The sequence below is a fragment of the Anticarsia gemmatalis genome, chromosome 26, assembly GCF_050436995.1.
Source record: "Anticarsia gemmatalis isolate Benzon Research Colony breed Stoneville strain chromosome 26, ilAntGemm2 primary, whole genome shotgun sequence".
Classification (NCBI taxonomy): Eukaryota; Metazoa; Arthropoda; class Insecta; order Lepidoptera; family Erebidae; genus Anticarsia; species Anticarsia gemmatalis.
In genome coordinates, this window is record NC_134770.1 from 2560780 (window position 1) to 2587065 (window position 26286).

General features: G+C 33.8%; 1 protein-coding gene across 2 annotated transcripts in view; it reads left to right on the forward strand.

Annotated features, from left to right (window-relative positions):
* oc (homeobox protein OTX2) overlaps positions 1 to 25856 on the forward strand; it is a 59469-nt gene extending 33613 nt beyond the window's left edge. The window contains exons 3-6 of one of the 2 annotated variants that reach the window (XM_076131678.1): positions 6714 to 6740; positions 17239 to 17393; positions 21809 to 22576; positions 23343 to 25856. In XM_076131678.1, the coding sequence (XP_075987793.1) occupies positions 6714 to 6740; positions 17239 to 17393; positions 21809 to 22576; positions 23343 to 23633 (1241 nt within the window). In that variant the 3' untranslated portion in view covers positions 23634 to 25856. The remainder of the gene's footprint in view (positions 1 to 6713; positions 6741 to 17238; positions 17394 to 21808; positions 22577 to 23342) is intronic. The other variant, XM_076131679.1, reaches the window with a different exon arrangement.
* The last annotated feature ends 430 nt before the right edge of the window (positions 25857 to 26286 follow it).

The window sequence follows — 26286 nt, forward strand, 5'->3', positions numbered from 1 at the left end:
AACGTCACAAATGTTTTACGTATAATAGAATAGCTTTTGGTAACTATGAGTTCCCTGCCAGTTTTTTCATTGGCTGTAACTTCCGAATTGAAAAGAAAAAGTTTTTTTTAAAACAAGACAGAAAACTAAATATAAACGCAACATAAAAAAATAACAAAGTTTGATAACAATATAAACGATTTTCGTTTGATTATGACGTAACAAGTTAAAATTTTGTTATGATCAAAAAATATTATTATGTTCCCGGTTTTATAACTACGAAATCAAAATTTACGGTACAATTCATACTTGCATATCTTAATGTTTCTAAAAGCCTGTACCTATCTACACTTTTTGTTAGTTTATTCAAACACTCAATTCCGGTAGTCACATGACACTACAATCGATAATCGTGGCAGTGTGTCAAGGAAGCCTAATAACTGCTAAATAACCCCAAGACACAGCTTGGAACGATCAAGCTTACGGCTTTTAACTGCGGTAGTTCATTTAAAGGTTTTAGGACATTTGATCTTGGTTCTCAAAACGCTAAAAGCTTGTTATAAATCAATATCATTGGACAACACACACACGGTCATTCGAAACTCTCTTATTCGAAAATAGGAGAGCTTATACTATGGTTAACCTTCCAAATTATGCAGAGCTAGTACAACTAATAACTGATAAACATACTTGTATACTTCTAAATACATACTTATATAGATAAATTAACATCCAGGCTCAGAATATACTCGTGCTCATCACACAAATATTTGTCCCGGGTGGGATTCGAACTTACCACACGCGGCGCTATGGTTATTGCGGCGAGGTGACCATGTAAACCACTGCACCAAAAGTGCTGTTAAATAATGAACATATAAGATATATAGTTAAGTTTTTAATGGCCCGAAAATGGGTATTTGTTTCAGACAGGTGTAGATATTATAGTCGTAATTGTGATAAACTTAAATTATCAAATCTCACTAATTAATTAATTTACTGACAAAACAAACCAATTACGTATGTTCGGGAAAACCTAAAGACCAGTTTTATCCAATTCTTTATATTAAAACCATTACAAAATGTGATAAATTTAGATTAATCACCTTAAAATGATCGTTTAATCATTTACATCAAAAACTTGACCAGAAAGGGCAAATAAAGGACCAACATCATTTACCCTCGGTTTCTGAGTACATTTAACGGTAGTTTATCAATAGTTTTTTTTTAAATTTAGGTCGGGGAAAATGTCTTTTCGCATTGTAGTATGTATGAACTTGTAATAAAATCTTTTCTCTACACAAAAAAGCTCGATATTTGGGTAACTCACGAGCTCACTGAAAGAAACCTAATGAACCGTGTACTCATTTGTGATTCTTGAAGCCAAAGAGATTTTATTACAAGTTCATACATACTAATGCGAAAAGACTTTCCCCGACCTAATATGAGTTTTAACGCTATTGAATAGATAAACTACTGTTAAACGTACCCAGAAACCGGGGGTTAGTCTCCATTCACATTGGGACTCAAAACCTTAGCTTCCTTATTACGATACGTTAAAAAAAGACAAAAATATGGGTTTCGGGTGCGACAAAATGAGCGTATTTAACTCGGGTCCTTCACACTAAAGATGCTTCGAGGTCGCGCCGCAACGAATATTATCATATATTATACGACCGTCTCGGAACCGTAAGAGTTGATAATACCTCTTTATATTAAAACTGATCGATTGAAACAGCTTTGTAAATAACTAGAGACCGCTTGTGACTTCGCGCGATTTTAGTTTTCCCGTTTACACTTACGTTACATTTTTTATTGCTATTACTAGCTTTTACCCGCGACTTCGTCCGCCACCTGAATTTTACCATGGGAATGCGTCATTTGCCCGGGGTAAAAAGTAGCCTATGTCCTTTCTTGGGTATCAAAATATCTCCATACCAAATGTATTTATAATTTATAATATTAGTTAGTATGGATATGTCAAAACGTGATGAAATATAGCCTACTAGCTTCAGCCTAAAGATTTCTCTTGATAAAAAGTATCCTATGTGTTAATACAGTACATAACAGTGACCGAAATTTCATTAAAATGCGTTCAGTGGTTTTTGCGAACCAATAGTTCCTCAGATGAGCGCGTTCTAAAAAAATCTTAAAGTTTAATATTAAGTTTAGCTGTCAGAATTTAAAGTAAATAAATGCAGTTTTTTTATAATAATTAAGCGTCTGTCAGCGGCCATTTTTTATGTCATATTTCCGTGTCATACTTCTTATTGATACGTTTCTACCGATTATTTGATTAATTACAACCAATCTATAAGAAAATGATGAAATATTTATTGTAATGAATATTTTATTATTAATTGCGTTATAGACTTCGCTTTTAATGTCAGTGTATTAAACTTAACTTGATCAGATTTGCATGTTAAAAGCCATCAAACTAAATAAGTATCTCGATTTGAAAATATATAACGTTTAACTTTAATTCCCGAATACAGTTAGCCCTCTTACGCACTAGCGGTAAATCGCGGGAACGGGAAACCGCGCGGTTTCAATTTATTATGCAACCGCTTGGCGCTCGACAATTTAAATTCACGGTATAAGGCAGCAATTCGCGTCACGACAAAGACAGGAGATTAAGACATGATACTGCGACCTGAGATTTATTGCGTACAATCATAGGCGGTTGACCATTAAAGTGAAACCGCGCGGTTCGCCGCTCCCGTGGTTAACCTCTAGTGCGTCAAGGGCTTAAATAATCGTCGAAAAAATTCAGATCCCTATAATAAAAACATTGATATTTTCATCTTAAAAAGTAACTTTCTACTAAAATAGTCTAAGAATTAGCATATATCTATAAAAGTTTACTGCCGTCAAAAAAAATATTGTCACACCGAAACGTTGGTATCATCAGCTCCAATTACGGTGGGTTATAAATAATATTAAATTTATCATTTATGAACGATGCGGCGCGGCTACCGTCGGCGGCCCTTTGACACGCCGCCATGTTACCAGAGACTTGTTTGTTTTGTTTTTTTTAGGGTTCCTTCTGTAATATTTTATGATTAATAAAACGGACAGGCGATTTGTAGAATAGTTGAAAGTTTAAGTCTATTTTAAGGTTTATAAATGTTAAGGTAGTTTTCGAAGCCAGGTATTGGAAGACCTCCCACTGGATGGCAAGGTGACCTGAATGACCTATTGAGTGTATCGTGAATACCTAAAAATATATTAGTATGTATGTATAGCATAATATTTTCTTATTATTGCTCTGTTAAACTATCCCGGTGGTCCAACTGAAGTTAGCTTGATTATCTATTGATCCGCATTTTCGAGTATGCGGTAAATTTGCATATTACCTTATATTTTAGCGCTAAAAATTTTTAACCATGTTTTAGAACTGACCGATTAAAACTTAATGTATAAGTTTAGTATATCTAAACAGCTGACCTTTGGGCAATTTACTTTCCAATGTCCATATAGCGGATTATTGCTAAAATCACTCGTGATATTTCAAATTAGACCAGTAGTTTTTGAGATTTGTTTTCAAAAAACAAACAACTTCAGTTTAAGGTAGAGTCGACACGACTGTCAAAAAAAACAGGCATGAAATATTTCATATGTAATTAGATACGGAACCTTTTAACCAATAAATTAGTGTTTTTTCCTGACTATATCTTAATGCAATGCTCATGTCAACGTCATATGTTATCGCGAGTGTGTCATCTATAGAAATGATATGTAAAAATTTTTGCTACCTACCCGCAGATATCGGGCCTATAAGATTACTTTGTGAACTAACCGCTTTTAAATGTTTAAAATATGTAATTTTTGTTGTAAATTCTGGTTGAGAGGTGGAATATTTTTGGTGGTGAAAAAATTAAGATGGTGTTTTTTTGTTCTTCAGACTGTTACGATAAAAAAAGGGGGCATAGAATGATAGTATTTCTAACAAAAAGCATTTCCATATTTCAGTAAATAGTTTCGAAGTGTCGTTTTTATAAATATTGATTAACATTTATGTTTATCACTTAAAAGTATTGGTAGTGTGTTTTTTGCCAGTTTGTTATGCAATTTTGTTTGTTCCTTTGATCTTTTGATCGTTGTAAACGTCTAAAGGAATAGGCGTGATTTTATGTATAAAATAAATGTAACTACCTATGTCAATCAGAACATTCAACAAAAGTTTGAATGGCAATTTTTATTGCTAAATGCTATAAGAGTAGGCAATAGAAATGTATAATTTTTCAACTAGAAACCTCCCAGATACTATTAAAATAAATAAAAATTCCATCAAAAGAAACCTCCTCAATCTTAACCCTCAATCAGTTCCACGCGACAAGAATAACACTAAAGTAACCGTGTGAAAATCAACAGTGGTTCAACCCTGCACCCCTGCAGTGTTGGCTGAGGGTGGTTCCGTTCTCTTAAGGGTTGGATGCACTTGATTTGACGACAATGTCATTTGTTTTGCATAATTTGTAAAGAATTGTACTTTAAAGAGTTTTGTTTTGAAAGAAAATTGTTGTTTGTTTCTTTGGATGGTGAGCAAAATGTCACCATCCAAAGAAAAAAATAGCTCCTTTTTGGTGTAGATTTGTATGCTCTTTAGTTAAATTTCAGTAAATACAAAACCAGCCTATTCGAACGGCTATACTTCTCTCGTGTACAAAGTTTCATCCCTTATTTCAGCTCTTAGGAGGTTGAAAATAAAAAAATAGGGTAGTGTAGGGATGATCTCATGTCTTTAACTATCATACAACTTCATTTCATTAAGATTAGTTAAGCGGTTTAGCGATAAAAGCGTAAAAATAATCAGACAAACTTTAAACTACTGTGTTTTCAAATCCCATCATTAACGTTTTTATAAAATTACTTGTGTGTGTCATAACAAAAAAAATATTATTTCATAAGATCCCTAAACACAATATAATAGAATCCATCAATAAACAATAATAATCATTAAAAGATTAACAATCGGAAACAATACTGATTCACACACCCACTGTGTAATCAGATGACTTGAACAACGGTAGCTTCAGGCACGGTCATGGTATAGTATAATTTGAAAATCATCATGATTATACTTGTATATAGTCAGTTGCACTAAGACATACTTGTATTTGATTAGGTACATGATAAGAAAATGTTTAACAATTTGTTTTCGTAGCTAACTGGGTTGGCAAAGCAAAGGTATAATAGAATACGGGAATTAACTTAATTCTATTATACATTAAACATGCAACGCGAGAGTTTAAAAGTTATGAAAGCAAAGGTATATTCTCCATTCCATCATTCTAATAATTCGGTGGAATGGTAGACAAGACTCGAAACAGCTGTCAAGCTATATGACCGTTTTTTCTGTTGTAAGTTAACTTTATAAAAATGCCTTAGTTTTATCAAGTTTAATAATGTACTATCCGTTCCAATTGGTTATAAAATAGCGTTATCTAGCGATAAAAGGAGGTTAGGCAAATAATTATATTCCTAAATCAAAGATCTTCAGGCGCTTTAACAACTTTGATATACACATTTGACCGTCACCCTACACGAATAGGAAAGAAAGAAAGAAAACATCACTTTAACTACATTATACATAGCTATAAAGTAATATAGGTAAGCCTAAACCTAGCAACAAAACTACTATACCCTTAAATAAAATCTACAACCGAAGTTCTTTCCAGTGCTAAAAATTATCTTTTTCTCGTTCTGGGTGGAGGACAGATCTGAGAAAAGACCCTCCCATAGTCTTTTAGACTCTTAGGTTGCCCGTTTTAATGGACTTTTTCTTATCATTCTCATAATTAGATTTACGGTGGTCCAAAACAAGCATCATAAATTAAAAAACCGTAAGAATCTAGCTCATTGAAAAATCCTCAAAATTGATTTCCACTTCCCACATCAATTTGCTGATCAAACAGTTTGAAAAAACAGTGGCCTCCCTCGCCCCTGAGGGTGTGAGCACTTGGCAAAAAACACAAACATACTTGTTGACTTTACAATTAACGTGGGACCCTTGTGGTGGAGTAAATGTATCATGGCGTGAAGTGCCTCTCTGAGGACGTGTGCGTATAATTGCTTGGAATATTTAAGTTATTGGGAAAGCAAACTTAAGTATCGATCTTTGAAGCTACGCTTGCTGAGGTTGCTCTGTGGATGGGTGACCGTCTTAAACGTATTGAGATCCTCCGTGCTCCTTAAATTGTGGGTCCCAGATGTCAATTTCCAAGATTTTTAATAGTCGTCACCAGTAGTCAAAAGCTTGAAAGTCTGGCAACCAGTCTTACAGAGGGAAATCGTGTTATATTTTAACCTAGGTAACTAGGTTGTGGAGATCAATCTATGATATTTTTTGTATTTATTTCAAAAAATTCTAAAATATTTTGCCTCCACCGGGATATGATAATAGCTTTTGAATTACCTATATTTTGTGTGATGATGAATAGCAATAGATTTGCAACCTGCCGACTGAAGTAATCTACTGAAGTTTTCCTGATAGAAAGTCTTGAAATGGTCTGATTCATTATTTAATTGAATACAAATAGCACAATAAGATTTTTATTGATTATAGTTCCATCATTTTTTAGTTTTCATATTTTTTTTATTTGAATCATCTTCCCCAGAAAAGACTACAGCTAAAATTCTTATTAGCATTTTTTTTTACTAAATCCTTTAGAAATGTCCCTATACTCAAGTCCTACGATCATTTTTATTCATACGATATATTTTTCCATTCCCAGATCAACACGAAAAATTATGGAGTTGGAGTAAGTCAAAACTATTATACTTCTTATCTCTTCTCCAAAATAGAGCATATAGAATTGCTTTGACATAATAGAGCGAATCACACTGCTTTGACACACGTTCTATACGAACAGCTATTCTAGAAAAAGTACTTAATATTTAATGTGCAGGATTCGAATCTTGCAAGTGCTTTCTTGTGTTAATAATTCTGTTATTCTCATTCTGGGTGGAGGATTTGCCTGGGAAAAGAGCTGTCCCGTAGACTTAGAGACAGACCCTTAGGTTGCTGGTTTAATTAGATTTCATTCATTTTATTTTTATAATTCTCCTTATTAGGATATTCGGTCTCTAAAACAGGCACTGTGATTGGGACTGCTCCCGAAATGCTTTTATCGTTCAACTTTTTGGACTATTATTACTACTATTTATACTTATATTATAAACAAATATATTTTTACCTAAATTAACACATATAATTTATAGTAACGCGCTAAACTCATAAACTATTGATTCGAATTTATAAAAAATCTTTGAGTTAAATAACCCATTTTTTGAAGAAGGCTAGAGGCGGAATAACATCACGCCATAACTAATAGAAGTGGAGCAGCAATAAAAAATGGTGAAAATGAGAAATCTAAAGACACAAATGCTCTCTAGTACTTATTACCGGGAAATCTCTTACGCAGGCGAAGTCACGAGCTAGAAACATTGCCATATATTTTGACAGCTATTTATCAAAGCCCCTTATATATCCAGGTCATACCTTTCAACTAAAAACACAACTACCCGCAGTTGTCACATAATTCAATTAGCGTTGTCAGCGAGTGCGTGACGTCATTCGGCACGTGTGTATAAGTGCTGGTGGCCGATGGTGTGTGAAGGACGCGGGGGTTCGATGCTTGAGTCGTGTGTTATAATTGTATTTATGAGAACGGATGGTTAACCTCTCATTTCTCTTTAGTTTGCGGTTAAAGCTGTTCAAGTGAACCAAAGGTTTAATGACTTGTTATGTCGAATATTCTAAAGGAATAAAGAATTGAATTCACTTAAAAGTATATTGCCCAACAATGGGACAGTGCAGGTTTATGATAAAAAAAAATGCAAAAGTATTCAGACGCTCAACTGTTTGCTACATATTTAGATTCATCGCCAGTCTGCTTACGACTGCAGTGCCGCCTACCGAGTATAAAGTATCAAAATCACCCAGAAACACTTTCTAATATACTAATAAACTTGCATAAATGTGTTCTCGAATTACCCTTCAAATAAACGAATACGAAATTCAAATTCCAAATTCATCTATTTATCTATGGTCATTGAAATCTATCAGTAGTAAGTTGGCGGGCGTGGTGCGCGCACGTGTTCCGCACGCGACGTCTTTTTATCTATTTGCACAGCAATTCGCACTGAATAATAACCATGGTTCATTATTTATTGGCGAACTTGATGGGATATTTGATACCGGAGGGGTTTAGAGGGTAGGTTGTAACGGGTGTTTTCTGTCACACGAACATTTACTGCAGTTAGTTGAAAGGTTTATTATTAATGATAGTCGTTTCGAAAAAATACAACTCTATCCGTTATCAATAATAATAGAAATATAAACAATCAAAATCCATTGAACGTTTTTCAGGTGTATGAAGAGACCAGCTTCCGCGCAATAGAGCGCTCTTTGTGTCGCGAATTTTGACAAACATACAAACAATGAACACAAATTACTACCAGAGTTAGACTTATTAGAGTCTAAATAATCGTTTTGGGTAATTTCGGTCTTAGATTAAACGCTACTTATGCATGAATAACATGCACACTTATTTTTTGTATTTCACAACAAAAAAAGCTCCATCAAACTTTATAGATAAAATTACAATAATCGTACAAAATCCATTAAAACACATTTAACGCTCCAATAGTTAGTAAGATACCAACGAAAACAAACCACCCTCTCGAATTCACTCATTAAAGGTATAATACACGTCCGGGAGTCGAACCCCCGCCCCTTATCTCGGTAGCCCACTCGTAACAAGTTTATCGTGCCGTCGCCTGATAAGTTAATCCGCCGTGAAAGAAAGATGACGATATCGGATCTCTCTTTTTGTAACCTTTTGCATTCCTTAGCTTTTTTGCTTTTGAAAATTACTGTTAATGACTACGGCTGTCTGGGTGGGTAGTGGATATGAATACTGACTACGAAGTCTCAAGTTCGATTCGGCACGGGCAAAGTGCTATGGAGTTTTTCTTATTTATATTCGATTAGCATAAATATTTGTGAGTCTATAGTCTGGTAACATGTCCGGTATATGACAATAGACCTGATTAATGTATCATTATTTAAATGGCGAAACTTGCCAACACTTTTGAGTATAACAGTCGTGATGTAATCTCAGAAACTATTGGTCCGATTTGAAAAATTCTTTCAGTAGTAGGTAGCCCATTTATTGAGGAAGGCTATACATATATAGGCTTTATATTATCACGCTACGACCAAAAGGCGCAGAGTACCAGTAAAAAATGTAACAAAAACGGGGAAAATTTTGACCCATTCTCTCTTATGTGACGCAAGCAAAGTTGCGCGAGTCAACTAGTGTTAGTATAAATCACTGTAAATGACTATATACTGTTCTTGTACAATCTTTATAACTAGTACTAATAAGTTTTCTACACAACAAAAGGCTTACCTCCTATGAAATAGTCTTGAAACGTGAAGTTACTCTTTTATTTTGACACATTTTGAGAAAAGAAAGCGTAGTATATCTCTGCTTTACTCTTGTATAAATAAAAGCGTGATACTAGAAAATCTTTATATAAAATATAAACCCCTTAATATTTCTATTTAATTTATAAATTATTCTTCTTGCGGAACGGTGTAGTTCTATCAATTTATTCGGTCCAATTGTTAAAGTGACCCATTGTACCTTTTCACCAAAACGACAATTACTTAATGTAACTTACCCCATACATTTATTATTTTATTTTATTTACTCACCCACCCCTGTAACAAATAAGCAATAATTTACAAGATATATTTCAATTTACCAACGATTCGGTTAGCACCCCTGAAACAGGGCTGCCACATTATCATGCTAATAAAATAACTCATTGCATACTGCTCAAATCTACAAAGAAAAATAAACCTTATTGCTAAAAATATAAAGTTGAGAATTGTATTGTGTTGTTTGCTTCCCCTTTGGGGGTAATCTATCACAACTTGTCATGTTTCGCACCCCTGGTTCAGTGTTGCCAACGCAATTTATGTGTTAACATGATTTATAGGCCCCTCGTATAGGCTGCCTATTTCATTATGTAACGTAAATTTCAGTATATAGTGTTATAGATGTTTCGTGAGTGAAATTGCCCTTATTTTAATAATCTCCGCCCACGCCATTGCTTGCCGAGACTGTTCAATAGTTACTTATGCCCTAGGTATTCTAGTGTTATAAAGGACTTAAGAAACATTCAATATACAGCCAGTTTTAAAACTAACGTTCGTGCATCGGTAAAAATCTTGTTTCTCTATATGTCCTTTCTGGAAATCGAATGCAAACCACTCATATTAAAGTAGCGTTTTTTACTAAATTCACGTCATGCAATAAGACGAAAAGGTCAAACTGCCAATTGATGAGTTTTTTTAACTAACGTACAAATCTATTAAAAGGTTATAAAACAAATCAATATTCACTAACACTATACCAAACCAATTTTTCCTTTGCAAAAACACGCCAATGGGCAACAACAAACTTCCATTACGGAACCTCTGCCACCGTGCATCAATTCAACGATAATCAAATAGGATGTTTGACTACCCTCGGCAAGAACGCTCCTCTAAAATAACAATCCGGTTTAAATCCAAACGCGCCCATTAAAATCCCCCTCCGAAATGTCAAAGTGACAGTTGACATTAGTGACATTCCCGCCTTTTCGGTGAAAGGAGGTCCGTACGTTCTTATTTTTGTTTCGTTATTTTTAATTAATATGTAAATTTTTACTGCTGTTTTTATTGTTAAGTCGTATAATTAGTTAGGTTTATTTGGTATTACTGTTAATTCAATTAATTTTATGTTTAATGTAGATGAAGGAAATGAGCATAATTATAGAATTTTGCATGCTGTACGGTAATTTACTTCGCCGAATAAAAACAAGAAGTAATTTTAACACCAATATTTACGAAAATTCCCGTCTCAAAACAGATAGAAATATATCGTACAAAAAAGTTCAAAATAATCAGCTATCTGATGTTTGAAACCACTTTTATTTCCAAACCACCATTAAAAAATCCCAAAAAATATTCAGTAGTGTGACCATTGTAATAAAAAAAAACTAAAACCAATACTCTATTGAAAAACAACATCTATACCATTGTGTCGAGATGACATTTTTTAATCCGACGCAGCTGGGACACCCCTAAAAGTATTTTACACATCATTAGGGTCCCGTAGGGATGTGTTTGGGGTCAAATGCCGTGAAAAACTGGAAAATAATGTGTTCACCCCCTGTTATATGTACTCAACAAATTAGCTGGATGTAAAGGTGTCAATAGTAAATTGCTTTCCATTTTTTCACGTGTCTGTATTGATATTTTTGGTGTTAAGATATGCATTTTTTAATTGTCACGGGTCTTATTTGGTGTATAGTTTCTTTTGTTAAAATATATTTATTTAAAGAAACCTTATGAACTCATTGGAAAAGCAGTCTAATTCATATCTTCTTATAATAAATAGAGGGGAGAATTCTAGATAATTGTCACTTTTTCTGGGCTTTTTGCGGGGTAAATGATATAATTTAGTAATCGCGTATTACAATGTAGGCATTTGTAGTATATATATATAGTATATTTGTAGTATATATAGTTCCGTGTTTCGGAAGGCACGTTAAATTGTGGGTCCCGGCTGTCATTTTCGAAGATCTTTGACAGTCGTTAACAGTAGTCAGAAGCTTGAAAGTCTGACAACCAGTCTTACCGAAGGGTATCGTGTTAATACCCAAGTAATTGGGTTGTGGAGGTCAGATAGGCAGTCGCTCCATGTAAAACACTGGTATCCAGCTGCATCCGGTGAGACTGGAAGCCGACTCCAACATAGTTTGGAACAAAGGCTAAGCGAATATATATATACTATCAGTCTTAAGTCAGTATACCTATAATAATAGTATATGTGTAAAATCAAAACGTTATAACAAAAATACACACTTCATACTCACATAACAACACAGAATTTCAATTAAGTTTCTACTTTTTACAAGCTCTAATGTAACAAAAAGGCCCCACAAAACCTAGTTACAAAACTTCCCAGCAATATGACCGCAAGAAAAACGTCCACATCGGTCCAAGCTTAGTAACAAGATCTCAACACGATTCCGCACTTAAAACAGAACAGATGCTTTGATACTGCACTCAGAACTGAGTCGGGCTGATAACGAAATATTGATAACGAACATCTGTAAGACGTGTATGATGTCGGTGCCTTTGATGCTGTGGATACGTTGTTTGTATGTTTGTTCATCGTAATACTGAAAAGTAAACAGGTTGTAGGTCTTTGACTAACATAAAACTAACCCTCGGTTTCAGCGTTACATTTAGCGGTAGTTTATCTATTCAATTGCGTTTAAACTTATATTAAAAAAACGCAATTGAATAGATAACCTATAGTTAAATATACTCGGAAACCGAGGGTAAGCCATTCTAAATAAATATCGATTAGGATTCTCTTTAATCGAAGTTTGAAGATCATCGGAAAAATTATAAGCAGAAAAGCTCTTAAAATTCTGTAAGCTAGATTTGTAGGATTTTTCCTCGGTTTTACAATTTAAAGGAAGGGGTTCAAGTATTTGTTGGTTTCTAAAAATAAACTGAACTTAAAAAATAAACAAAAATAGTAGTGATCATATCAAAATCCCAGTAGTCCGTCAAAATATTAGATCAACAACAAAAATCTCTAACTCCACGCAAAATCCTCTACTAAATTGTACCCAACAATATTTTTCTAACGCAAGCCTATTTGATTTCATATCGCATCACGAATGCATGAACATACACAGAATACAACACAATACAATACATTTTTGTATTATACGAGTGAAAAATACAACACCGTGAGGATCCCTTTCCTTGTACGGGACCCTAAAAAGCTCGCCATGTCACTAGGATTAGCGTTCCGGCCATTGTCAAATGACAATTCACATCTATCTGTCTTTGTCTACCATTCTCGTACGCGTACGAGTGAAAGAGACGGGTATATGTATTTATTTTCACTTTTCAACATGTGACAGCGTATGAAACGTTTGTTTGTTTCACAATGGGGTATCGCGAGCCAGTTTCAAAATGGATATTGTATTATTTTGATATTTTTAATCCGTTAGAGCTATCAGTGTTTCGGCGAACTATTCGAACGTCGATCGATTCGTTCTCGATATTCAGAAGAGATCTGTTTTTGTATGATCGTTGTTTTATTTCTAAGAATCTAGTACCTACGTTAGTTAAAGGTGAAATTTAACAGCTGAAACAAGTCTTAAAGAAGTAAAAAGTTTCTGAATTAGTTTTTAATCTGAATTTTGGGATTCCAATCAAAGCTAGCTTTCTCTCTGAAACAGTTTCAAACGACATTTACATCTATCAAAAGTCTACCGTCTGAAAAATAATACCGTATTCGTCGTTTCATACACTTTGCCCTTTAGCCATAGTTATGATTAGTATCCTAAATTGTATTTTCTATAGTATGCAACGGTTAATATTGATGTATAGGTAACGTTCCCTAATAATATGAAATATAACATACAAAAATCCTTAGAGCACGTGACAAACAGTCTCACTTTCCAAACTATTTATCTGATAATCTTTTAACAAAACAAACAGATATCCATTCAAAAAAACCAACATTCTAATCCATAAACAAAAACACATTCCATAGACACAAAGAATTACTTGTCTATGGACAAAAGCGCGCGAGAGACACGCAGTCTATGACCATAGAGATGTAGAACAACACTTAAAACTTCATTTCAATTCTGACAGAAGATTCATAGATGTAATTTGGACATGATTAATGGCGGACTTAGTTAATTATATTTAATTTGTATAAGGATTACATAGTATTAGTAAGTATGACCTGTTTGTATGTACACGTGTTAGTGACTAATGGCGGACGAATTCTTCACTTGACACAGTTTTTTTTCCTTTTGGAGTAGTAAAGTTTTAAACAGGAGTTGTTTTACTCTTGCTTGGAGACTTTTGATAGATGTTCAAGAATGTTCGAATGCAACAGTTGTCGCTTGAATAGAATTAACCCATTAATGTCCCACTGCTGGGAAAAGATCTCCTCCCGTAATGAGGGAAGGGTTAGGCCTTAAGTCCACCACGCTGACCAAGTCCGGGTTGGGGACTTTGCATACCTTCAAGAATTGTTCTAAGAACTCCCACAATGTTCTCTTTCACCGTTGGAACAAGTGATAATTATTATTATATCTCTAAATCTTTGTAAGTATCATAAAGCCTGACTAAGTAAGTTTCAGTTACAGTTCTGTAAGGCATACAAATTTTGATACCTGGCTACCACAGTGGGTCTGAAAAAATAACCTGAAAAGCCTGTAGCAGTGGGTCAATATTTTGTAAGATAAATTAAAATTTCTGATGATGACTATCTGATCATACCATTAACATTGCAATTACAAATATCGGTCAATATAATTCTAAGACGATTCTACCAAGCCGTCTTAATCAAAATGTTAATTAAAATTATCAACTTAAACAAAACTAAATCTTATAAGAAAAACCTACTAAACCTTAAACATAAGTCAATTAATTTTATTAATTATAAACATGAACCATAGAGCCATAAGTTTTTTTTTAAACCATAAACTATTCTGCAGTATTTGATTGATATTTTAAACATCAAAAGAAAGCGTTCAGAAACGAGTTTAAAATTAACATAATATGATGAGTTGGTCAATTAACGCCATTTTTATTAATAACCATAGATGGAACCGGTAGATAGTGATGTGACTCGATTATCGACTAAAGATTAGCGAGATCGATTGCTGTGTAGTAGATTATAAACGATTATTAGTTGATATTATTAATTAAGTGCTAATTGAGAAAGTATTTTATAGTTTGTAGTTTTGATGTTGTTGTTGCTTTCAACGCCGTGGACTTAGTGGACTGTAATTATCAAATAAATTTGATTTATTTTTGTTAACTAACTATCATTATTGGATAATAAATTAACATCAGTTATTTGATTCCAAACTAAACAGAGCTTGGACTATAGTAACCAAATAACTGATTAACGTATTAATATACTTCTAACTACATACTTATAAATACTTAGTTATACATACTTAGGTAATTAATATCACGCCTTTTCACCACAGGGGTAGGCATATAGCCATTATTCTTATTTGTTTATAATATCAAGGATAGGTTTTTGTAGCTCCTACCACATTAGGCCTAAAAAAACTCTAGTTATGTGCCCTTAGTTAGTTTGACTAATGTTAGTATTATAACGGTGAAGGACCGGTATAATATTCACGCGTAAAAATATTATTACATTTAATTTGTCACTTTATTTCATATTCGACAGTAAGTCTAAATGTTCACTAAATTCCTCAACTATCTCTCCACCATTACAATTTATAACTAAAACATGCAAATCCTATTTAAAAGACACAATTATTTTAATCTGTACTTTATCTAAAAAAATAAAACGTCAAATTTTATTAGTAATTAGGGTTGTGACATTCCCTAATCTCCGGTAGCCATAGATAATAAACTTATAAATCGGGACATCACTAGCCTGATCTTGAATCCAAAGAGGTGATATAACATTTTATTGATATTGAAATATAAAATTTTGAATAAATAATATGTTTTTGCTGCACCAGTCACGCCGGAGATTTTTTTGTTATAAAATTAAGTATATTAGGTGTCATAAATATGAGTCGTAAATACAAAATAGTCCAAATGTTTTATGTCTACAAGATATAACTATAGTTAATAGTTTCCGATATAAAACGTTATGAAAACTAACTGTATTTGCTACTAAGTTACTCTTGGACTTAGAGGTCTTGTGTTTACATACATATATACTTATAACCTGAAAATTTGGTTTACGCTACGGGCGGACTAAACTTTCACGGTTAAACCGATTTTAATAAAATTAAGCATGAATTTAAGATGGAGACCCAACATTGAAACATAAACCAATCCTAGAGCGGCTAACATTCTTTTCATGTGTTTATAATAACTATATATACTTTTATTAGTTATCAAAATAAAAGCTAACAAAAAATTGTATATCAATATATTGTACAATTAATTCCCACGAGATTTGCAGTTTCGTCTCGTAAAGAAAAAACAAATTCATCATGAACAAAAATAGCCAACATCTTCTTCATCAGGCTCTTTTCTGTCTCATTTCGACTATTTATCGATGGCTACTGCATAAAACAATAAAAAAGATTTATCTATCAAGTATATCTTAGATCTTGATCTCAGAAACGGGTCTCGCACTGATTTGTGTGCGAAAATTCTACCAAGCTATACAGTCACCGTATAATTTGATTGCTCTGTAGTGGAACTGGTTTTTTGCATTATTATAATAAAAACTAGCTGTTATTTGGGGCTTTGTCCACATTTTGTATCGATGAGGAGAAACATATAATTATGGCAATAATTGTACGGAATGTTGTTACTTTCTAACTATCTACATATGAAATACAACGTTAATATCGCACTTTGCTTTTACATGTAATAATGTGTCTTGTTTATCATTTCTTTCATGTAGTTTAAAAGTAGTACCCTCCTTAAAATAAGCTGACCGGAGAAAAATGAAGCCTGTTTTTCATTAGTTTAGCCGTGAAAGCGTGACAGACAGACAGACTATCTTTGAACTTATATTTGTATACATATTATTATTTATTATATAGTATGTATAGCGTGTCTAATATACAACGGTGATGAGTTGTCAAAGAGTTATGTTATTTGCACCTTGAAACTACTAGTTTATTTGTGTTAGGTATTTATTGATGGATGAATTTATTAAATTGGACTGACCGTTAATATACTTTGATATTTATTACTATACTACATGAAATACAGTTTATTTTTTGCTAAATTACTGCCTAAGAAATGCCTGTAAGAGAACCATTTTGGTGTGGTAAACCGATCAAAAAAATGGTAGGTTCAGATGAAGTGTTCAAGAATATTGTCAATAGCATCCCGGATTCTAATTGTGCACCCATGATAAAACCCATAATACATGATAAAGCTACCCCTATTACATAAAAGGGGACTTATTTATTGTGTAGTATTAGACAAATTTAGACCATGTTTAATCCTGGGCTTTAAACAATCTCCGCGTTACACCTAAGTTAATCCAACTTTTTAACCTTAAATGCGTTATACACAACCAAACTTTCGCATTTATAACAATAGAATAAATAACTTCAGTTGTTTCTTATGTCTGACCATCAATTTCGTTACTCCAGGCCATCTATAAACCCATTTTTAACCCATGTCCCCTTTCCCCGCAGGTGTGAACCCTCGCAAACAGAGGCGTGAGCGCACGACGTTCACGCGCGCGCAGCTGGACGTGCTCGAAGCGCTGTTCGGCAAGACCAGGTACCCTGACATCTTCATGAGGGAGGAGGTCGCCTTGAAGATCAACCTGCCTGAGAGTAGAGTACAGGTAAGAGACGAAGAATATTTTGTATCTGTTATTCTATGATTACACTTATCTAGAAATGTAGAGTTCCTAGCTACAGGATGGTTTTATCTCAGGAGTCGTACTCAGATTTCCGATTACAGGCTGTATGAAACTAATTAGTTTCAAAAAATAGAAAATAATGTCGTGTAACCGTCTTTTATGAAGGTAGAACTTAGATTTTTCTGTACCAACTTTTAAATACAGCTAATCCTCTGAATAAAAATGTAGGTACTCTATACTTTCTAATTCATCCCTCATCATCATAATATTATTCTACCCTTCAATTGCTCCCTAAAATTTTTCATCAATAGAAAGAGCACCCTAAAAAGTTAACAATCTTCAAAAATAATTTGAAAAACAATTTACGAAATCGTCGCAATATCTTCGACACGTCTAATAACGGTTTTCTAAAAGCTTCATAAGTACTTAACAACTTAACTCAAAACAATCGAATAATTCGATTTTGCAAAATTCGCGATTCGATTGGTCGCGCTAATGCTCTATCCGTGTATAAATTGAACGTTTGAATGAATCAGAATTCAGTCGAGCGACGACCTCCGCCGGTGGCGAATCATAATCACTTGATTTTTAATGGACTGCTTTGGTGGTCCAAATTGAGTATGCGGATGCTGATTAGTGATGATATAGGGATATAGAAAGCTGGAGTTAGATAAAGATCTATACTAATATTATGAAGCTGAAGAGTTTGTTTGTTTGAACGCGCTAATATCAGGAACTACTGGTGCGAATTGAAAAATTATTTTACTGTTGAATAGCCTATTTATTGAGGCAGGCTATAGGCTATATAACATCACGCTACGACCAACAGGAGCAGAGTACCAGTAAAAAATATTACAAGAAACATTATGACCCATTCTGTCTTATGTGACGCAAGCGAAGTAGCGCGAGTCAACTATATTAGCTATTTAAAAGGTACGGCTCATAGGAAAGGAATATGTTGTCAACGCCCAAGATACTTTGTTCTCCAGCCAAGACTAAGACTTTACTTTCTGGGGTAGTGGAAGGTTTGTTCTGACCTGTACGGTAGAAGCCACAAGCTACCATGACTAGCAAAACTAAATCCGTACCGTCACTGAGAAAATTTAGCGGTAGTTTATCTATTCTATAGCGTTTTTTTTATATGAGTTTTAACGCTAATATTAGGTCGGGGAAAAAGTCTTTTCGCATTACACTATGTATGAACTCAATAAAATCTCTTTGGCTTCAAGAATCACATATAAGTACACGGTTCATTAGGTTTCTTTCAGTGAGCTCGTGAGGTACCCAAATATCGAGTTCTTTTTGTGTAGAGAAAAGATTTTATTACAAGTTCATACATACTATAGTGCGAAAATACTTTATCCCCGACCTAATAGATAAACTACCGCTAAATGTACCTCAGAAAACGGGGGCGAGCCACACAGTGTAAAGTAAAATCAGTCTGCCGCGGTCGCGCTGTGCCAGTACACTAACGTGCCCTTCCATAACCGTCCCGGATTACCTCCCCCAGCAAACTACCCCTAATAATGAGTTAATAACGTTTTTCCTTCAATAGTAACAGATGTGATACTTGTAATAGTTGTAATTGGTATTTGTAAAAGGTGAAAGTATTTTATGGATTGGAAACTGTTTAAAAATTCTGTACAAAACTAAAGAGTTTCAAATCTGAAGGTTTACGCCAGATAAGTTCATGTTAGTTTCAGTGATAGATAGATAGATATTATCTTGAATTTGGCGTCGCTTTATCTACGGCATAAAGCATACTTATTGATACTTAATGGTAAAACTGTCTGTTAAAATGTGTCTAGTACATAAGTTAAGGCATTTTCATCTACGAAATACGCCGCTTTATTACAAATATACCGGCGATCTTGAAAAAGAGTACAAGAATAAGAGCAAAATAAAATAATTTCAACTGCGGTCAATAAACCAATATGTGAAACTCTCTACATACACGTGGCGGGTTCGAATCCCACCCGGGACAATTATTTGTGTGATTAGCACGAGAATTGTTCTGAACCTGGTTGTTTTATTATCCATATAAGTATCTATTTAAAAATATGTATGTTACTCAGTTATTTGGTTACCATAATACCTACAATCTGCTTAGTTTGGAATCAACTGGCCGTATGTGAGATGTCCAATGATATATTTTAATTACATACTACTCTAAAAGACAAACAAATACACCAAGAATATAATAAGCTATATAAACAAACATATATATCAACTAATCTTCTAAATTAGCGACGGCTTGTTTGCATCAGATAATATGTGGCCCTTAACAACAAACGCTCTGACCCCTAGTCCATCATTATCATGTTTATCTCCTTGCGATCAAGATATGCCAATTATAACTGCAAATCTAAAGGTTTTTCCTTTGATGATGTGATGGACAACGAAGTAATTAAAACTAATGAAGCACATCCATGCTATACTATATATGCTATATACTATATACCATACCACTCATATTATAAATGCGAAAGTAACTCTGTCTGTCTGTCTGCTACTCAATCACGCCTAAACTACTGAACCAATTTGCATGAAATTTGGTATGGAGATATTTTGATACCCGAGAAAGGACATAGGCTTATCATCACGCTACGACCAAAAGAAGCGGAGTACCAGTAATTATTGTTACAAAAACGGGAAAAAATTTCACCCATTCGCTCTTATTGAACGCAAACGAAGTTGCGCGGGTCAGCTAGTATATTATAAAAGAAAAATATTTTTCGTTTTTCAAAGTACCTTGTCTCTGTTTGTGTTATAAATTCACACAAACCACTGAAAAGTCTTATATGCAGTTTTCACTAATAGAAAGTATTCCATATAGAAAGGTTTAGTCTATATTCAAGTAAGATTTTGTGTTAAGTAGTTGTATCTAATATACTTATTATTGGAGATGTTAATATTTTCAGATGTTTGTGAACTTGTACTGCCTAGGTATTCAAAAATTGTTTTGCTTAAAAAAGCAGTTTTTTAATCGCTCACTAATAAACAATTATTATTTATCATCGTCACCACTATAACTCAAATCCAAAATTATCAGCTTTATAATATTAATCAAACCGTATTTCTTTCGCTTTTCACACATCATTAAAAGCTACCTAATAACTGCACTTTTTAACAAAACTCTACCAAAATCGAACTACCCGCAAATTCCTCAACAGACATTGGTAAGAATCGTAATAATTACAGCGTCCCCCTTCAATGGTAGCGAGTGTAGTGACTTAGTGCAAATGACTCGCACTGCCCAACAGTTAGCACTTCGGATTATACGTGATTTATTACAAGGGACCCGGGTTCGATGACGCGTTGGGGCGGTTTATTTGCTTTGCTTTTTTAGATAGAGTTTGTTTGAGGTTGCAGCTGCTGGTTTTATTGGACACTAATATGTTGGAATTAGTTAAATGTGTTATAAGAAAATGGTGTATCGATAACTTTTGATCTTTTTACCCGACTGCGTCGATACAAAGGAGGCTTATTAGTTCATATAGTAGTATAGTAGCTGTAGTTGTTGTCTAAATAGCTTCTGCTCGCGATTTCGTTCGCGTGAAAAGAAATCCCGGAGTAAAAATAAGGTTGTGTACTTTTCTAATAAACTATAAAAATCCGTTCAGTAGCTTTTGCGGTAAAAAATACCGAAGATACATTCAATTTCGCAAATTATGATAATAGTATAATAAACGTGCAATGGAAAATTTCGTTCTATTTCTGACAATGTTAGTTCTAAACTAATAATAAACTTCAATAAAATATAAGTAGGACTTATTTGCGTTCAGGACTAAATACGTAGGTATCAATAAAAGCAATTTTAGCAATAAATAAAAATAACGTGAGAATAGCACAATAAAAGATTATTTCTAAAAATATGCTGCGTGAACTTTTTGACAAATATAAAATGGCTAGAAGAATTGTTACAAACCAGGGCATTCAGAAAGTTTTGAAAAAATGTTGTAGGGTTACACTGTCAGGTTATCAATTACTAGCTGACCCGCGCAACTTCGTTTGCGTCACCTAAGAGAATGGGTCAAAATTTTCCCCGTTTTTGTAACATTTTTCGTTGCTACTCCGCTCCTAATGACCGTAGCGTGATGTTATATAGCCTATAGCCTTCCTCGATAAATGGGCTATCTAACACTGAAAGAATTTTTCAAATCGGAACAGTAGTTCCTGAGATTAGCGCGTTCAAACAAACAAACAAACAAACAAACAAACTAACAAACAAACAAACTCTTCAGCTTTATTATATTAGTATAGATTTAAAAAATATATAAAAAAAATACTGTGTCTCATTAAAATACGAAACGGGCGTGAGATTATTGCTGGGCGGCAGAATTTCACGCTCGAGATAAACATATTATATTATCTAACTTCTACCTGCTTGTCAACAGGTCTGGTTCAAGAACCGAAGAGCGAAATGCCGGCAGCAGCTGCAGCAGCAGTCAAACACACAGATATCCAGCAAGTCCTCCTCAAGCTCCAAGACATCAGTCTCGAACAGCTCCATCAAAGCCTCCACAAGTTCCTCAAAGATCACGACGTCTAAATCTTTAACCACCTCTTCAAATGTACCTACAACACAGAACTCCAGCATTACGACATCCTCCCCTAACCTTCCCATCACCCCCACGACCTCAGTCAGCCCCCCAATAAACGTCATTTGTAAAAAAGAATCAGCTACATCGAACTACGAAAGTTCGCCATTAAACAAGAATAACAGTCTTACTTCCCTCTCCCATTATAATTCTAACGAGCTGAGAATAAGTGGCAAGGAGTCGTCTCCATCGGAAGCCGTTTCCAACATCCATGGTTATGGGGTTACTCCGAAGCAAGAGTTGTATAGCAGTCCTAAAAGGCTGGACTACAGCAGTAAACTGGATTATTCGGAGAAATTCGGGAGCAATTTAGTGAAGGACCAGTATAGTTCGCGGTTGACGGGGAATCTGACACCCTTGGGGTCCAACTCCTCAATCATGACGACCCCCTCACCCCCCATCACTCCTCAGAGTATAAACGGGCCGGGGAACGTGTACCACCCGGACAGTTACAACAGCTTCCACTGGCCAGGGTCTTCGGATTACATCAGGAGTTACTCCACGTCCCATCATCATCAGGGATATGGACAGAGCGCGTATAATTCGCCGTATTATCCTAGTCAGGTGAGATTTCTATTAAATTATTTAATTTTGTAAAGAAAAGACACAGAAAGATAGTCCCCAACCCGCACTTGGGTAGCGTGGTGGTCTCTCCCTTATTACGGGTAGAGACCCTTGCCCAGCTGTGGGACATAAATAGGTTATTGTTTTTATGATTAGTGTGAATAAGCTGGTTATCTCTTCATTTAATAATAGTAATTGCTAATTATATTATTATACCCAGTTGGTAATGTGAAAATACAGTCGTATTTTATAAAATATATTCTCAACAAAACAATATAATGAGATGTATCGTAATTATATTCCTACATCGTAATTTTGCCTTGCAAATTAATGTTTTCTAATAAAAATAATATGGCAATGATATTTCTAATCTGCTTATTCCATTTGCAATCTTGATAAAAACTAATAAAATATATAATATATGCGTAATATTTAATGTGTGATGTTTTTGATTGATTTTGAGAATAACGACTGAATGCGGCGTCTTAATTACCTTATTTTCAAAATATTATACAATTTAATTAATAAAATAAGTGTGTTGACTAGAAATTGATGTTTTAACACCAGTAGCTGTATAATAAACACGACTTTTAATGTCCCATTACCGTTTTATTATAATTACAGTATTTTAACGTTGCATTTCAAACGACACTCAACGAAATTATACATGATTTTATTTAAATATTTTATTCTAATACCTTAAGACCTTTTTTATTTCGAAGAATGTTGTCTCTTAAACCGACACTAACCAAGGATTTTTTTCTAGATGGAGTATTTCAACGGATCATCGGTGAACCAGACCCACGGTAGCCACCACAGCCACAACCTGACAACCAACGGCAACCAGCTTTACAACCAGGTGTCCTTCGGCAACCCATCACCTCCTGGGGCGTGGGCATCACACCACAACATACTGTCTTCAGGACCTGAATCCCCTGAGAACCAATCGCAAAACTCGCCACATTTGAGCATGCTCCAAGCGTCCCAAATAACGAACTTTTCAAACACCGGGAACAGTTACTTTGCCCCAGAAAAGTACGGAATCAATATGGTTTAGTATTTCTAGTCCCTTATTTTGTAGTTGTAAATATGTTTTTGTATAGTGACAACGGTTTTCTGGTAGTTTGCACGTTTTCGATACATTTTTTTCTTATTTTAATCTGGCAACTTCGATTGGGGACTTCAAATAAAGAAAAATGTTGCAACCTTCTAATTTTAACAGTTGCAACTTTATTTTTTATTTGAACTTGCAATTCGACTCTCGTATTTCGTTTAAGTTTTCATATTTCTCTAGAACACATTATTTCTAAGACTTGCGCAGTGAAATATGGGAATTTGAACACAATACGACGTAAGTACATATCAAGAAATACATTCCATTAATTTATTTTGAACAAAACGTACAAATTTTCATAAAACCGTTGGTATTTACTTCAAGATGTAGAAAGCGTTATTGTTTTGTTAACGACCATTTTGAACAAGAAATGACATTGCATTTAGAAACTTTATTTACTAGAAAAACACCTCTACTTGTTTACAATATAGTATATAATTAAATAATACATAAGACAAGTAGGTACTAATGTGATTTCAAGTCTTGTTCAAAATATAATTGACAAATGTTTCAGAAGTTATTTTTCTCAGACAACGCTATCGAGATGTCGGTTTTCAACGAATAATTTTGTCAAGAGGCCTAAATGTGTGTATCGAAGAACATAAATGTGGATTTGTTGATATTTTTTACATTTTGCAAGCAATATACCATAATTATTAATAAAATAATCTAACACAGACTTTTTAAAATTTATTAATTGTTATAAAAATTAACCACAATCCTTCCCATGTTTAATAATGTTGCCATGCAAAATGTAAAAATTTCCCGTAAAACAATTGATGTGTGTATAGAGATTTCTTTTCATATTTTTGCTTCGTCGCGCCTATGTAAAAACACCCTGAATCATATCACTTATTATATTTAAAAAACGAGTAAACTTTAGGCTATGTTTAGTGACGGAATTCGCTAAATTAACGAAAAAAATAAAATGTTCGTTACTTATATTGAAACTTATGTTTTCAAGACAACAAACTTATATTGTTTGGCTAAGTTGTTTATATACAACGGATTAAAACAATTTTTCCATCAACAGATCGAGAAATCGGTCAAAATATTTTCCGTCGGAAAATCCTTTAGTACCTTTATTATAAAAATAATAGGTATTCTTTATTATATTATTGTATACAACATCAAAATATAAATGTTTTAATATAAGTAACGATATTATAGTTTCTATTGTATATAAATTGTATGTTTAAGAGTTTTATTTTGTACATGTGTGTGCTCCGAATGTATATGTGGGTTATTATTGTCTAGTTTTAAGGGATCGTACATTTTTTATTATTTTTAGACCAGTGACAACCCTGCCATAATTTATACAATTAATTTTATTTGTAAAAAACAATCAAATGTAATATTATCGTCATCTTTTTCGGAGTTTTAATTTGAATACTAATTGCGATATTCGGTTCAAAAGTTCCACAAAAAAATCAAAATAAACCTTTTAGCTACTTAAAACTTGAACATAATTTATTATAATTTTAATAAGCAAACACAGGATTGCAAAAGAAAAGCTCCGAATAAAGATGGCGATCAATAAACGGGATAAGAGCCGTGACAGTTGCTGACTAAAATGGTGGTTTTAAAATAAAACTTTTATTGGCTCCAAGTCGAGCTCTTTGAGCCCCAATAAATTAACAGAAGAGTAATTTAATGAGATTATTAGTTAATTTATATTATTTTACAAATGAAATGGGAGATTTTGGCGCGATGATCCCCCACTAACGTGTTTATTAGTGGAGGGACGGGCGGCCGGTATTACTTAAACATCGAGGTGCAATACACAGTTTATTTATAAACGATATTCAATTGCAATGCAAGAGACTTTATAGTACCTCTAAACTTTTATTTTATTACCAATATAGTAGAATATTTTTTTATTAGCAACATTTTTTTCGTAGATATTATTTTTTATTTTTTTATTTTGGTCGATGGTTGAGGGATACCAGCGCCTGACACGAGTTTCGCCCATAATTTCGTAGTATTTAAATGTAATGAAATTTGTAATTTATAGTAAATATTAAGCTTGAACATAGCTAAGTTAGTTAAGTACAGTAATTGTACCGTTCGATGAAGAGTCAGTGTATTTTTTTTAAGTTAAGTTGTATTAATTATTAACTGATAGCTATTGAAATATTGAATCCGAATATATGCATATAAAATACATTTTACTGAGTTTTATTTTAGAGACAACCCCAGATTTTGAACAGACAAACTTTTATTTACCAAAACAATCATATACAAAAAGTACTTAAAAAATCTCGAACTACCTACAAATAAATTAAAATTGAAAGCAACACCTACTAACTACTCAAGTTACAAACGCCTAACATTCATAAAAATAAATAATTTCAAAAGCCATCTACCGTGTTCTAATCTGCAATAGTGTTACATGTAAATCTTTTGCTGTAGTGGTTGCTGATCAAGAATTACATAAGTGAAAGAATAATGTTAAAACACTAGACTACTTTACATAGTATCCTTTTCAGTTTCTTTCTTTCCACAGCCTTAAGGATCCATCCAAAGTTTGATTAACACAGACCTTAACTAGATCTCAGGTCTTTGATGGAAAAGATACTAGGATAATTTTGAAAAA